The 16,751-nt window shown below is 38.2% G+C and overlaps 1 protein-coding gene across 3 annotated transcripts in view; it reads right to left on the bottom strand.

Annotated features, from left to right (window-relative positions):
- The window catches only part of LOC129368436 (peripheral-type benzodiazepine receptor-associated protein 1), a 59,700-nt gene that overhangs the window by 32,300 nt on the left and 10,649 nt on the right, over positions 1 to 16,751 (bottom strand). For all 3 annotated transcript variants that reach the window (XM_055043403.1, XM_055043402.1, XM_055043401.1), the window contains exons 3-7: positions 10,724 to 10,831; positions 10,277 to 10,405; positions 8,564 to 8,740; positions 7,782 to 7,964; positions 2,506 to 2,673 (exon numbers count right to left, since the gene is read on the bottom strand). In XM_055043403.1, the coding sequence (XP_054899378.1) occupies positions 2,506 to 2,673; positions 7,782 to 7,964; positions 8,564 to 8,740; positions 10,277 to 10,405; positions 10,724 to 10,831 (765 nt within the window). The remainder of the gene's footprint in view (positions 1 to 2,505; positions 2,674 to 7,781; positions 7,965 to 8,563; positions 8,741 to 10,276; positions 10,406 to 10,723; positions 10,832 to 16,751) is intronic.

Below are 16,751 nucleotides of genomic sequence, written 5' to 3' on the forward strand. Positions count from 1 at the left end.
ATACTGGAAATTAGCGCTGGCAAACAGAACCTTGATTACTGCACCTCTACAGCCATTGCAACTGCACATGATCTTTAAACAACCCAAACCAGACGTGACCAAAAAATTATAACAAAAAAAGTTTTAACAAGCAAACGTAGTCTGCATTATGTAGAAGAGGGATCTTGTACAGCATCTTGTTTTATTTAAAACATAAAAATGCTCTTTCCAATTTGCCCAGCTAGATTTATATTGCGTCTTTTCAGCAACAAGAACAGAAAACGGCTCATCGTTGCTTAATGTCCGTACTCAAACCTGATTTTCAGTTAAAGCCACTGGACGGCTGTGCTTGTATTTACTATTAGATTAAAAGCAAAAACATGGTTGATAAAAGATGAATAATTAATCCAACATCCTTGATTTTCCATTTTAAGAGAAAATATTTCTATTAAATATTTCACACAGCAATTACATAGCAAACCTGACTGTACTCTTTCCATTAGTGACATTCAGTAGCGACTCTGATATAGGACTTAGATTCACAGGAAATGGAAAGTGGAATGAAAAGGGATTTGAAATTAGGAGAACGTTTATATTTTACCGCAGATTCTATTGAAAAGTGAAAGTATTGCAAAAGTATTAATAAGGCTTTCCAGGTTACAATGTCTTGCTAAAACCACAAAATCAAGACAGAAAAAATTTTAATGACCTCCTGTGATAAATATTATTTATAATAGTCATAAAATCATATGTTTAGACTACATTATGAATAGAAGATTGGAAATTGCTTTAATTTCAGTTGTAAAAACAGATATTATGAATTAATTATAATTAATTATAAACTCACTGTTTCATCACTGAAAAAGTCAAGTACAAGATGACTAAAAGTGAAAAGATAGAAAATTATGAGGCTATCAAAGACCAGCACCGCAGATCAGATGGAAATTAAAAAAAAACTGTTCACTCAGAGAGGCAAGAGGAAAAGCTGTTGATGAAAAAAAAATAGGGTGACAAACATGTGAATGAATGTGCTCTGGTCAGACGACACAAAAATCGAATCTAATCTATCTTCCACTAAATACGGTGAAAATCACTGCACTAAACGCTGAGTATATCATCCCATGGCGAAGCAAGATAGTGGCAGCGTTATTCTGCAGGGAGAAGGAAGCTGTTCAGAGTTGACAGAAGATGGAGAGAACTGAATACAAGATTTCAACATCCAGCAGGACAACTACTTACAGCTACAGTGAAAAGGTTTTTATCTGACCACATTCATGTGATAGAGCGATTTTTCTTAAGTCCAAACCTAAATTGACGATCTGTCTTAGGATTTCAAAATCTGTCTGTACCTAAAATGCTTTGTTAAAAAGAATGCACAAAATAGTCATTCTCCAGATGTAAAGGAAATGCCCCAAAAGCTTTATTAATTGCAGCGACAATTGGTTCTAAAATATATTGGCAAAACATGTTGAAAAGAACATTTCTTCCTCCCACCTCACAGTTACATACTACTATCACAATAAATCCAAATATAATGTATAAAAGTTTGTTGTACCAATGTATTTAGCAACCTTTTGAATCACTAAACTTCTATCTGCTGCTGCAATAACTTAAGCATTTAACCATGTTGAGGAAGTCATTAGATTTGTACTTAGTGCAGTTTGTTGAATGCTAATCTATTTGTGACAAAAGTTATGTAAAACAAGCAAGGCTAAATTAAAATTGGAGGTAAAGTAGAGCAGAGATGAGATTTCTGGAACATGCTCTTTAAACCTGGCCACATTCATTCATATTCCCAAAGCACTTCTGCTGCAGTATGTAACTTTTACAAAAATATATTGTTTACATATGTGTTAGCATGTCATGACAGCATAGTATGAGACAGACAATATGTGAAAAGATCGAACTTCTCCACCTTCTCCCAGTGCTACTATTGCAATCTAAGCAAAATTCACGGTTGTTAAAAACAGCCAATCAGAGCCAGGAGGAAGGTCTTGGCACTGTTAATTACCCTCGCATAAGCGCTGCTCAATTTGGTAACGGCTAGAAACAACTTAGGAAACTCATTATCCGGTAGTTATCGGTGGCCCTGCTAACTAGCATTTGTGGCAGGCTTCATTGTAGTGTACTAGCTGAAGGATAGCGGAGAACAAGCAAGAGGATGTGAATGGTGTATACACAAGAGTGATTGACAGCGGTATGACCCTACGCTTTGCTGTGATTGGTTGTTTCTGACCAGGAGTGGTGTATTCATTAAAATGACAGCAGCTCCATAGGTAGAAGGCAGAGGAGCTTGATTTTTTCCCCATAGATTATCTTGTGATACTATCATGACAGTAATAATTTTAACAAATATGTAAAATACATATTTTTTGTGAAAAATAACATATTGTAACTTTAAACTTGCACAGGAAAAACACAAAATCTAAATGACCAAAATGGAATTTGTCAGCTGTAATGCATCTCAACCTTTATTTAGAAAGGTTGATGTTTTTGCTGATGAGAACTAAAACAAACTGATCTTACCAGAAACTGTAGTCGCTGCTCCTCTGTGGGCTCCTCCTGGTGGGAGGAGGTCGGGCTAAGGCCCGGTGGGGGCGTCACTTGCAGCCACGACTCCCCCGCCTCTGCCGGAGTCTTCTCACACCTGGATGGAGCTTCATCTAATGCCACACACGGGGGCTCTCCTAAAACCTAGCGACAAAAAGCAGCAAAATGTATAGTCAGTCGATGTAGCGACAAGACCGAGCAGTGAAACCGAACTCTGCAAGAGGGGCTGGGGGGTGGGATTAGATCTGAACCTCTTTCCAAGTGGTCCAACTACAATCAAAGAATAATCCAGGGGAATCCCTTGAGCCTCCAACATGACTGAGACACACTGGCAGTAAGACTGTCCTCATTAATTAGCCAAAGTGTAGAGACTTGCATGTTTCATTAAGGATATTTTATTGCTTAAAAAACCCTGATAACCCTGATATGATTCCACAGCTGGAGGTGCAGCTGAAGGAAATATTTGTACTGGTCAAGGATCGGCAATCAGCATCTAATTTTAGAACAAACTGACTAATACTCTGAGTAAAACTGTGCTAGTGCAGCCAAGGCCGTGACCCAATAACAGGATCTAAGATGCTCTGCCACGTGCAGAAAGAGAGGCCTATTCATTGCTTTACTCTTTTATTTTATACAAACAGTCTTCCTGTGTGTAGGGTACTGTTTCACTTGAAGCTGATAAGTGATTTTGACTTTTCAGAACCTAATCTGTGATTTGCCTATACAGTTAGGTGAGGGTATCTCAGGTTTATCTTTTGGATAAAAGACCAGATGGTTTAGAGGCGAATGGCAAAAGGCTGCAGTAAATCCACTGGCGCCTGAAAACGAGTCTCCTGCAGAAAGAACAGCTACATTCTGTAATTTTTCCATTCCTGGCTTAGGTGTTTGCACATTCTGTCACATCGGGGATGACAGGGTAGCAGAGATCACTGGCAAATTTCCCATCTTGTATTTGGTCAGACATACTTACCCCAGTCAATCCTCAAGGGATTCCTAATAAGCTTGTAACACTTCATACTGTACACACTGATTAGGCAAGTTTAAGTTGGTGCAACAAGATGCTATGCGCTTGCTTGTATTTTCGGTGTAAGATTACCGCAACATTTTGATTCTCAGTAATAAGCACATTTTTCCAGCTTTTTATGACATAATGAACTGCTATTTTAAGTTAAAATAAGTCTGAAATAGGCATAGGTTGGTTACCAGTACTCAAGTATGCTAAGTTTTTAAAGACTACAAAACCCCCCAATGTTCTTTTCATGAGATGGCAGAGAAAATGATAGAGTGATGGTATTTTCTCTGGTTGCATAGAGGCGCACTTTGGAGAAGTTGTCAAAGTGAAAGTTACATGGAGTTTGTATGTCTTCTCCATGCAGGCACGGGTTCTGTCTGGGAACTCCGGCTTTCTCTCACCGTCCAAAATCATGACTTTCTGTTTAATTGATCAAAATTTTCCCTATTTATGAGCATGTGTTTGTGTTTTTTGTTGTCTATTTGTGTTGCCCTGTGATAGACACAATCTCCATCCTGTGCAGTGCTGATGAGCTGGCTGGAAAAAAAAAAAATGCAGATTTTTTTCTTAGTTAAAAGGACACACTGAGCTGTATTTTTAGTATTATAAAAAACACAGTCATGATATAAAAATTAAATAAGTCATTCTTACTAAGTCAATTCTCTTTTAAATAAAAAAATGACTGTAAAAGAAATTAGATTATGTTACACAGTGTTGTTAAAGTGTTTCCGTAAGTAAAACTGTTGTACTTTCCTCTCAAGGTTATGATACAGTGAGAATCTCATGCTGACCCGTTTCTGTTCTGCTGTATTGGATGTTTATAAATATGTCATATTCTGTAATCCTCACGTTGTTCTCTGCAAAAAGAGCAACTGTTTTTCTGAAATGATAGGTTCGAAGCGGATATAATCAGTGTTCGGGCACCATGAGATATAAACCTAACATGATTTAGGTGAATAACCTCAGAGAGCCGAATATTATGTAAGCTCTTGTTTATACAGTGGTGAGGGGGAGAAAAAAGGAACGGAGCGCGTCTGATCAAAAAGCTTCTGTCATAAATTTACATTCGTAGGTACTCGAACCTCACTTTAATATGCGTCAGTAAAGGACATTTACGCTTTTATTTTATACAAACAGTTTAACATGATTATTTTATAATAGAAAAACATCTGAATCTCACTCTGAAAAAATTTTCCTTCAGATACACTTGGACCAGAACGAAGGGATTACAAATAGTTTCAAAAACATGCATCTGGAAATGTATTTTGAGAAAATGAATAAAAAAAAGAAAAGAGACAAGTCTTGTTTTACTATTATTCACATATGTTTACATTTGAATTCAAAGTCATGCATGATAATGTTACCATTTTGATTTTATGGGAGAATAGGTCATTTTTGCTATTTATCTGTTTACCAAATTTATATCCTTAGTTTTCTGCTCAAAGAATGTTAATCAATAGAAAATATGTTTCACAGTAGAGTTTTTTTTTTTTTTTTAAGAGATGCACTCAATTGTTTGACAATTTGAAACTGGCAAATTTTGTAACCGGCTGTAAGGAAGTCTAAGAGTGTGGAAAATAGTTTACATTACTTTTGAAATACACACAGAATCTTCCACTTCATTAATGTTGGCAGTGATTATTTAATAACTGTTTATAGTTGGAAAGCCAGAAAAAATATTTGAATGTTTCATTTTATTATTGTACAAAAAATGGGCTTAAAAAAGGAACTGACTTAAAATTGTATTGACAGGTCAAATTTTTATAAAAATAGGACAATCCTTGGCATTTTTATGCTTTTTACATGCCTGTCTGTAACTGTGGGATTTTTATGCATTTTGGCCAATGCAACAATTAAACTGGATAAGAGTTGTGTTTGCCTTTCAAGCTAAGCTGTGATTATTTTTATGTCATTCTAGACAAGAGCTAAAATAATTTAGAGATTGTGCTTACAATTACTAGAAACCCTTTCAGTGAGTCTTCTTTAAGCAGCTTGAAACTCATTCACAGAATTTATTAGTTGTAAATAGTGAAACACTTCTACATAAACCTATTTTTACTTCTGGGATCTTGGAGAAATGTCAGAAATGATCCCAGAACCAGAGAAGCACTGATCAGATCTTTATTGTTGGGTGTAATTTCTAGTTTTCCTTCAGGCCAATTCTGATTTTGAAAACATCCCCAGTTATGCATTAACATAGCACTTTACTATTCATGTATCTGACTTGTTGACTGTCATTCAGAGGCGATAATGTGAAAATTTTCGGATTTCAACATCTACCTTATTGACTGGTCACAAAGTGAACATTGCATTCTTTAGTTTAATAGCAAAAGTAATGAACGATATTTAAAATCAACTCAGGTCGCCTGTTGATAAAAATGACCCTTAATGAAGAGGAATAAAGAAATGATGAGTCTCTATTAAATTGCAGAGACCAAAGCAAGTCCCTCTAAACATGGCTGAGGTTTAGGTTACGTTTGCCCACACAGTCACACCGATGTGATGCACAGACACTGCAGAATCGAGTACAACCTGGGCCCATGTGTACTAAAGCAGGGCCAGATCCCATTCAGCAGGCCCTGAATGCCATAAGCACATTGGTGTAATCCCCACAGACTACTGAAACGGGTAACTGGATCACTTCTTTTAAAAGCACCTTAATGGATTGGCCTGGCCGTTGATTTTCGTTTTAATGCGGAGCATATCGATGTCCACCTATCAAACGCTCTGTCACGACGTCCTGGGTTTGTTCTGTCTAAATTCTGCATCTGGAGGCTCCACATTAAGACAGTTACAAAACCCCAGTACCTGCCAGGCTGCCCTTCCTTAGGCCTCATGCTTTCTGATTTGGAAGAAATTGGCAGTCAGTTAGGAAAAAAGGTAAGTGTTTTTAGTGCACAGATTTACAAAAAAAACAACAACAAAAAAAAAACAGCTAGGATATTTAAATAAAAATCTCCTAAAATGTAAGTTGAAGAAATACTCAGACTTGTTCAAATGTGTTAGAAATAATATTAAGGAAACAGCTAATGATTTTAAGCATAAGTCTAACATCTCACATCTTACAACCTTTTTGCACAAACCTTTTTTGTAATGACGCTATTTAGTTTTTTTCTCCCCTACTTTTAGTCCTGCACAGTTTCCGAATGGACCCAGTTGGAGTTAGCCAAACAGAACCAGAATAAAATAGCTGACAACCACACAGAAAGAGATGAGGACTTAAGAGGAAAAAAACACAAACCTACCCCTTCAGTGTGATCTGTGGCAATGTCAAGGTTTCCCTTGGCCTGCTAGTTATCCAGAGCAGGGCGAGATGGAAAAGTCTTTAGTGCGGCTGCAGTCTTACCTACCATCCAAAACCCTCTCACCGCTGCTACAGCAACAGAGAGCGGATTACTGGACTGTACCATTCTGTTGTTGGAGGGGATTAGAGTTCACACAACATGGCCTCTTTCTGGGAGTGCGCGTGGCATTGGGGAGTGCATGTGTGCGTCCCACAGATGAGAGATTACCACAATCGGCATTCTCACTCGAGCTTCACAGAGAGTATTTATTTCATGGGCAGAGGAGAAATTTGCAATAACATTATCTGTAAATCAAATGAATGTCTTTAATGTTATGTAAAGTGATTTACATCCAAAGGGATGCTCCGCCTTTAAAACATGTCCCTCAAAAGGACAGAAGAACTAAATATTTTGAAAACTGCTGCGAGTGTTCATGCTTTCTACACCAATACTTTTATTAACAGGTAGAAAGCAGATTGCACCAACGAGAAACATGCCTGAGGTTTTTTCCACTTCAGGGTTGATACCAGAGTGTGCTGTGGGACAGAAGTGAGTACAGAGAACATCAGCATCACAGGCAGAGAGGATCAGAGTGTATGACTTCGGTAGCTTTGATCAGTCCCAAGTTAAACACAGAGAATCGCCTCATTATGGCTTGTGGGAGATTAGTATCAAGTCCAAAGACAAGCCATTACATAACACTGAAAAAACGGCATCCATGCCAATGTAAACAACGGTTTTGGAAAACCTCAGAGACCGGCATTTTCCATCGCCGGCAACAACTTCAACCGCGACTGCGCTGCAGAAACGACTGTTCTGATCTGCTCTGTTTGCAAGTGACAGCAAACCAAAACGGTGTCCAATAAGAACTGGACATTTACTGTGAGTACTCATAACTCCCCTGCAAGCAGGGGTCAGCGTGGAATTAGCTGTGTGTCATTCTTTTTTTTTTTTACCTTCTCTTGCCCTGCTTCTTTGGCGTTTTCCTCACACTTCTCTGTGCCATTGGAGTCAGGCCTGAGGCCGGGCCTTTGCCTGGACGAAGTGACAGACAGCTGCCTCTGTAGCCGCAGCACCTCCTTCTGAGACTCTTTGAGGAGTTTCTCATATTCCACCCGAGATGACTGAACCGAGGAATCCTGCAGAGTCAAGGAAACAACATCTGAAATAATGCCAGGAAAATTGAACTAAAAATGTTAATTTTTTATCTATAGCCTAAACACTCCATCGATTTAAAGAAAAGCTAATGATCTCCATTATGGTCAAATCTTTGTTACTTTTATAGTTTAAAATGAATTAAAATAATGTTCTAACCCATGAAACAAATGTGGATATGAAAAGTTAAGACCAACTTAATTTCAGTTAGATGTCAAAATTGAATGTTGTTTGATTCATAGACATCTTGTCGTCACTGAGCTGTATTTGTTCCCTGAAAACCTTTTCTGTTTTATAACCAACAGATGCTCAGATTAAGAAGAATCAGCTCCTATTTCCAAACAGGCACTGAGACAGTCAGCCTGTTCCTGCACTGTCATCTATCTGTCCTCAGCAGTGACGCTTCCTCTATAATGCAGGCTTAGGTTGGATGGTGCAGTACCCAAACTGACCAGCAGAGAGCAGCCTTGTGGCAGACATGACAACTCAGGTTGGATGGAGAAGAGTTTGAAAACCTTGGTGTTTTAGCTCATTCTAGGCCAAATAATTTGACTTTGACTGCTATGAAATAAAATGTATGTACCTTAGCTGGACCGAGTCGTGCCTCGAGCTGCCTGCACGCCTGCTGCAGGGCAGCAATCTCTTTGTCTTTAGAGAGCAGTGCATCAGCATGCTGGGCCAGGTCACGAGCTCGTTGGCGGGCAAAAGCTCTTTTGCACTGTTCCACAGCAGCAGGTCTGATGAGCGAAGGAGGATTCACCTAGATTTGGAAAAGATAACTTCATGATAAAGTATTCAATAGAATAAAAAGTAATTGAACATTAGTCATATACGCTTTTAAATTTCCCCCCCAAAAAATCCAGATTAGAAGACATGCATTGGAAATGATTGCAGTGGACAACACTGGCAAAATTTAGCTCCCAAAAAGCGTTGTTGGATTACTGGAGGATGTTATAGCAACTGACTTTCCAGTGACACTTTTTCATTTACAATCACAACCAATACTAATGTGCGTAGTAAGGAAAAAAAAAAAGAAATAACATAGTTAATGCTAATTATTTTATTGATCAAATCTGGGTTTTCCTCTAATCATTTTAGGCCATCTTCAAAGTTCACATTGGGAGAAAGGCTTCATTGCCTCTGTGCCTGCTCTGCATGCTCCATTCACTTTGTTAAAAACTTCACACAGTGGCTGAAGCATGATAAATGTTATTTTATTTAAAATCAAGTATTCATTTTCTTAAGCAGAATTAATTATTTTGCAACTTTTGTCCGGTTACACAATTAACTGGAACCTGGTGAAAAACACATTACTGAGCCAACAAGTTATATCAAAACAAAAACATTAGCCTAGCACAAAAAACAAACTGTTCAACATGAAAACATCAGCAGCAGGAGTAAAAACGGTGGGACAGTTTTGAAGAATGTAGTCATATGTGATGAGTCAGATAAGTAACTAAACAAGAGAGTGTGTGTTACAGAGAATGAACCATCAACACTTGAGGGTCCAACATATGAACCATTACTTTGCAATAAGCAATTGGTGTCTGTGGTAGATGGACATCATCACCACAGACAGACAGATAGAAATGCCACATAACTGAGAAATCCAACCAAAGATTGAATCTCTCAAGTTTGCATTAGATGAGGTTCTCAGCACAACAGCCAGACTGATTGGCTGTTATCTACCACAACACAGGTCATGTATCACATATTTAAGCTAAGCTGACAGGCAAAGCTGTAATATATTGCTATTACCAGGTGGCTGAACTAAAATGGGAGAATCTATAGAGACACATGCTATAGTCAAATGGGGTTAAGACTTTGTGGCTCTCTCTGATCCATCCTGGCAAATGCTGACGACTAATCAACTTGTTACTGGGACCAGTAGTCACCAGAGCTCTTTGGAAATGTGACCTTTAAACTGGGAAAGTTATTAACACAGATTACAGGAACATTATCATGGCGAAGCCAAGCTAACTTTATTTATAAAGACCTTTTAAAACGGCAAAACTGACCAAGGTGTTAATTACAGAATGGAACAACTAAAATACCAAGAAAGGTTCTCAAGCATCTCGATAAAACACAGCATGTAAGTTCTGGTTGGCTGGTTTGACTGGTTTTTGTGATGAATCATTTATTTCTTTGAAGTTAGAAACAACTTTTTGTTTAGCTTTTGGTGAGGCACTGTGACAACAATAAGCTGCGTTTTTTTGTTTTTGTTTTTTTTTTAAGTAGTTGAAAAAAAAAAAACTCCCAGCAAAAGAAAGTGTCGATATTTATCAGTGTGGTGTACCACTTTGAGGTTGGCCTCCTGTAGTTTGCGAGCTCTCTCTTCCAGTCTCTTAGCGAGAACAGTCAGCTCGGTGTTCTTTCTCCTCAACCGCCTGACCTTCTCCTCAGTCTCTGGGGCGCTGCTTTTTCGCTAAAAACACAAAAAACAATTATCATCATCACAAAGAGTCTGCAGTGAGTGGTCCACCAGCCAAACAAACAGGTTTTAAGTCATATGAGCCGAGGAGGGGTTTAATATATAGACATATTTAAAGTCAGAAGCCTCCCACAGTACACCATAAAGACATGAGGCTAAAATATTTGACATTTTCGAAACTGAATTAATTTCCGTAAAAGAAGAAACAAAAAGTGTCGGAATATCTCTTTAAGTGTTTTGTGGACCTGGCCTAGTTTCTACAAAGCTTTTCATCAAGGGTACGCGCACACACACAGTTATTTTTAGTCCTACCAGCAGGCCGTTCTCTTCCCTCAGTGTGTTGCAAGTCTTCTCCAGCTCGTCGAGGGCTTGCAGGAGTTCTGAGTTCTGACGCACCAGCAATCCGTAGTCTGTTCCATTCTGTGAAAGAACCACAACAAAAATATTCATTTCACCATCTACAGCCTCCAGTTTTGTTTTTAAATACCAGAGTACAAAACATTCTCAGGGAGGAACCAATTCGATTTTGCACTGTGATACTGTATTGTTGAAATATTTCAAAGGTTTTGCTTTTCTGTCATACCTAAATGTTTCAAGTCGTCAAACAAGGGCAATCCAACTATTGACCTCACAATCAAGCGTATCCAAAATATCTGTAGGATCGTCTCATTCTCTTCTAAAGTAAAGAGGAAACTGTTATCAATCATCGAACAGCACGCAGAAAACTTAAGGGCAAAAATTTCCTTAAGCAACAAATATTACAGTAAGAACAACCTTTCCATGAGATTTTCTAACTCACCGTTAAATTTTTTTAGCTCAATAAGGGAAATATTTTCAAGGCTGCAATTGTGTGTTGACAAAAGCTTCATAACCTAGATCATGTAGAAGACAGTGTTGCTAATGTGTTAGTAATTCAGGATGAAAACAAGGCCGCCGAAGAGAACAATGGTCACTGTGCCATAACATCCCCCTTGTAACTGAAGACTGTACTAAGTAGTTCATCAGGCATGTAGGGTAAGGTTCACGTTAGACTTTCAGCTCCCCTGCCTCGATTTTAACGAGCCCTGAGGCTCAGATGGGCAGGTTGGAAATGAATACAGTGTCTGAGGTAAACGTTGATGAGTGAAAGCAGGGAAAAGGACATCCTCAAAGGAAAAGAGTAGCAGACACATTTAAAATGTTTGAGGAACGTCGTCTTTACGTTGCCCATTGTTGGCAGCTGCAAACCACAACCTGATTAAAAACAGGAGAACGTCTGTGTGCAGAATGAATCTTACACAGGACAAGAGCATGCTGATTTCTCCTGGTGTAAACCATCAGTAGATCAGCTGTGTTCATGTAAACATTACAGTATTAATCTTTGCATACAAAGCTGTATGTATTCTAGAAATCAGGGGCATATAGCCAATACCTTGCCCAACTCATTAAGGCAAAATCTTGACGAAATGGTCACTGGATTGTACATCATTGGAGATTTTAACACAAAAATGCCAAGGGGCTGACACTTTAATGATGTTGTCACAGTAACTGGAGATGTGGTGTAATGACACAAAATGTACAACACAATCTGCTATTGTTTTAGTAAGAAAGGAAACATGATCTTATTTCCTCCAAAAACAAGAACGTACTATCATAGTTATGATAATGACACCAACTGCTTATATCTTGTTGACATAAACAAAATTTAACAATGATCGGAATCATGACCAGAAATATTTCCAAACACCAGCCGCCTCTGGAGTTGCGACTTTTAGCCAGTTAACATAGAGCTGAAGAAAACTCTACTCACTTGGATACTTTTGATGGCAGTTCATCAAACAAAAATACTGTAGCCACAGAAATTGTGGCTACAGTATTGTAAGTTCTGGGTGTGCAGTAGTTTCAGCGACTGACCCACTGTGCCCACTATGAACACCGTGTTAGCAGATTTATGATTGACTGATTCATTAAGGAAAACTCTTGATGCGCTTCCCTGATCAAGATCATGTATTAATAGATTCCATATACTGTCTAAATTAGGGGCAAACGGCATTCAGCCACAGCAAAGACACGGTCTGTCACTCCAGGCAGCAGACGAGCCTTCCTTAGAACCTTTAAAATCCATACAGACACAAAGTCAGCACGTTTACTTTTGCACTCCAATGCTCTCTGAGCAAAGCTCGGCTCAGATATCGCCAAAGTTTCACTCATTCTGTTAAAATGTGAACAACCTCACATTTTTTTGATTTTGCACAGCATGTCATTTCACATTTGCATCCTGGAGGAGTACTGTAAGAGAATGACAACATTTTTAGGAGGTTTCAGCACCGTAGATCCTCCTGTTGCATTGGGAATACATACCAAAATAAGGCTGAGTTATGTCTGTGGGATAGCCACTCTAATTCTTTGGTACTCTTAATGCTGCAGAAAGTAGAAGAGCAAACATTCTGTGCTTTTGTTTTGACCACACTATTGAGCACACAGAAAACATTTGAACTGTGATCGAGTGGAGGGAAAAAAAAGAGCTGATGATGTATGCAGAACCCATACCTTCAGTATATCATTATAATGATCTATTAGGACATGAGAAGAAACTGCTCAGAGTATTGCAAAGACTTGAGAAACTCCAGCAAGCCAAGCTGCATCTTATTATAGGACTATTTGCTTTGCTGATGAGTGCTGCATTTTTTTTTTCAGGGACACAGAAATAATGCTTATTCAACTTTACTCAGTTTTACCCTATGTAGCTCGCTAGGGCAAGCTACATATTAACAATACACACATAGACAAATACTATTAAAGCTAAACATTAAACTCAGTATGTTAGAATTGCTTGAGTACTAAAAGGGCATAATAACACCTCAACTCAATGGATGAACCAGTCTTAACACAGACTCATTATATCCCCTTCTTTTCCCTAGATTTAACATTACCAAAAATTAAATTTAAAAAATTCCTGAAGGTATTTGATTTTATTTCACAAGTACAACACTAATGTGGTGCCAAGTAACCATAAATTGAAGTAACAAAGTGATTTAAACTCTAAACTTCCTGTTACTTGTGACAGCTGTTACAATAATATCCAAATCTTAATATTGATAGAACATAATCACCTGCCGCAAGTAAGTGGTGTTTAAAACTGTGATTAAGACTAAATCAAATGGTCCAGAAACATGCTCTACTTTCTTTCAGTCAAACTGTTTTTAAATCCTAAATATCTGTAGGATCGTCTCATTCACTTCTAAAGTAAAGAGGAAACTGTTATCAATCATTGAACAGCACGCAGAAAACTTAAGGGCAAAAATTTCCTGACTATGTTGTGGCTTGCAAATTGGCAACAAGATTCTACAAGGTGTTAAAAAATAACCAGTAAACACTGTTCATACTGAAAATCAAGCCAGATGTATTCAGTTGCAGAATTTAATTAAAAAAATACACAGTCAATTTTAGCCACCAAATTGTTGACAGTTAAGAAGCTCTATCAACATAATAAAAATTTATTTTACAAGTTAGAAGAAGCCCATGTCGATGATGAGTGGAGTTTTCTGTCCATTTGGAGGAAGTTGTGCCAACATGACTTTTCTATCTCTTCTGTTTTGATTTTAATGATTCTGGAGTCCATCCGTGTCGATTTTCTGTTTCCTGCGAATCATAATGAAATACCCAGGGGCTTTTCCCCAGGCAAGTTACACAACTGCTTCACAGAAACAGGAAGAAAAGGGCTGCGGGTGGCGAGGTCTGTCCAAGGCCAGCATACATTAGTATTCCGCCAATTCTCTCCCACAACCATGCTGTTTTTTTTATTTATTTTTTTTACGTGGACCTAGCTCTGTAAAGCTGGGCAGATGTAACTTAGTAGCAGGAGGGCAGGGGTCTCCCCACTATGGTCTGCCAGGAGATTGAGCTGGAAGCATGACAGCCTGTAATATTTGGGCCTGCCTGCTGTAGCAATACTCAGAATATGCACACTGCTCTGACACCAGAAGCAACCGTATTTGTGGAGGACCCCAAATAATTCGCAGAGTAGTGTCAGCTTTTAAACAGCCATCTCTCGGAAGCCTTAGCACTGCTAGTATATTTAAAAGGGAAAAAATGATAGGCTGTTATGTCTTTGAAGTAGGCGTCTCACCTGGCTTAGTTGGAGATGCTCGACTGTTTTTCACTAAAATGCAAGGCATATACTAAACAGTGTAATGAGGGTATTAATAATAATAATATGGTGACATAAGAGGTAATGTTTCATTTTATCAGGCATTTTTGGTTCATGTAAATGACAAAATGTATACATCACGATGCAGAAACGCACAGAGCTACAGTCACAAATAGCTGTTCCCTGTCATCATGACAGATTTCTATTTATAGCGATTGTACTTTAACATCTGAGCTTTTCATTGAGACTATAAAGCTTTATGATGGAGGAAACATAGACCTCTTCAAAATCAATGAGTCCATAAGCTTTTTATGTGCATCTCATAGTCTCACTCCAAACAGCTTTGGAATTTTCTGCAGTGTTCCTGTTTTGTCTTCGCCATGAAAAAGAACCAAAGCTCAAAAAGTAAAGTGGACATCCATTTTATCCAATATTAGATACGAGACCCTTAATCTTATTATGAAGATTCTAAATCTCCTTTCATAAAGGGACACAAATTAAGATTAAAAATATTCAAATTTCAAGACCTGCAGGAACTGGTGAAATATATGAAAGAAAGTTACAACAATAGCACAACTGATTTTTTCACACAGAATAATAGGCCTTTTAATAACATTTTAGCAGTAACTGTAAAATATTTTGGCGCAAAATAAAGTTTTGCATACATTCTATGCATTATGGTCTTTATAAACGTTTTAAACATCAACATGATGGCAAAACAGTGACAATATTTTGACTATTTATTGTTGCCTGAAAGAAAACAGTGAACTCTGGAGATGCAACAAGCAGAAACAAAAAAAGACTAACAATTTTTTTTTTTTTTGTGAATGTTACATTCACAGTACGTTTGCAGATTGCTCCTTTGCTTTAGATCCGAGGAAAGCTTTTGCACGGGATAAAGAAATTCATTGCTTTATAGAAATGCTAACATCAGCATCTTTTAGTCTGACAGCTAGAAATCCCCCCACTGGAAACCTCTGAGGAGTCTGGCAACAAGACAAAAGACACAGACAGGCAAATAAGCACTCATGCATTGCCATGTGTGCTTCTTTGTTAGACATGATAGCTGAAGCAGCAAGAAGCGAACGTCAGCTGTAATTGTTGAATAGTAACCGTGTAGTTGAAGGGTAAAGACGCTCCACATATTAAATTACAGTGTCTGGTCTAACTGTGGCTTTCTGGTTCAATTTCATTGACATGCTCAAGAGATTCAATAATTACATTTCTTCTCACTTACATTTGTTGTTTCATACAGTGATGGTGATCTCTCAGTTAATTAGTTAAGATGGAGAAAGATCATTTCAATAGGTGTTTAATGTCTTCCTATGATACTAGTATCATAGAAGAATACCTATTAAAACACAAACAATAACTATAAATACTGGGGCCGAGTAAAACTCCAGGAAGATCGACTCCTTTGAAAAATGAGGGAGAAAAGAACTACAAAGCTGTTTGTGGTGTGTTTCATTACTATTAGAAACCTCCCAATACTCATATATAAGTCATGAGGAATCCCTCTTAAGTGTCCTCTCAAATCCCCCCCCTGCATTTATTACATCTCATCTCTGCAGGGTAGCTGATGCTGACAGATATTGGGGGGTGGGAGGTTCTCATATGGAGAGAACAAAGAGCCAACATGGGAGTCCCCATTTCTTCCCCCAGGCGTTCTACCTCCAACCTGCCTTGTACTTATCACGTTCAAATGAATGTCCCCTGATTAAGCTCAAACAGAAATGAACACTGCTTTTTGAAATGTGGTTTTCTTGTGCCAAAATTGGAGTTTATAAGAAGCACACAGAACACACACAAAATAAATGAAAGTTATGTGAATTTACATTTGGAGAATATTGTGTGAATCCCAAAGACCAACATGCTAATTCAGATTTGAATCTACATCAATGTAATCCAGTTTTCTGGTGAATATACCAGTGTTGTTTCTGGATTACGGCCTTCCCTTCTCAAAGCAATTATAACAGTGCCTCTTCAACAAAGTAATTAAAACCCATTTAAGCATGTCTTCCCTTTCATCTCAGAATCAACATATTAAACTGCCACAGTCTCCTGGACCTCCAAGAGCCTAATAAAGTGCTGAAAGTGTATAAAACGTCTGAGTTGTTGAAAGAGACGAGTAGAGAAGCGATGGAAGGGTCTCCCAAACGGCTCAATTCACACAAACCCTCCGTAAGCGTCACGATAAGACAAATCTTGATT

Source organism: Poeciliopsis prolifica, unplaced genomic scaffold, assembly GCF_027474105.1.
Source record: "Poeciliopsis prolifica strain line A6 unplaced genomic scaffold, Auburn_PproV2 SCAFFOLD019, whole genome shotgun sequence".
Taxonomy (NCBI): domain Eukaryota; kingdom Metazoa; phylum Chordata; class Actinopteri; order Cyprinodontiformes; family Poeciliidae; genus Poeciliopsis; species Poeciliopsis prolifica.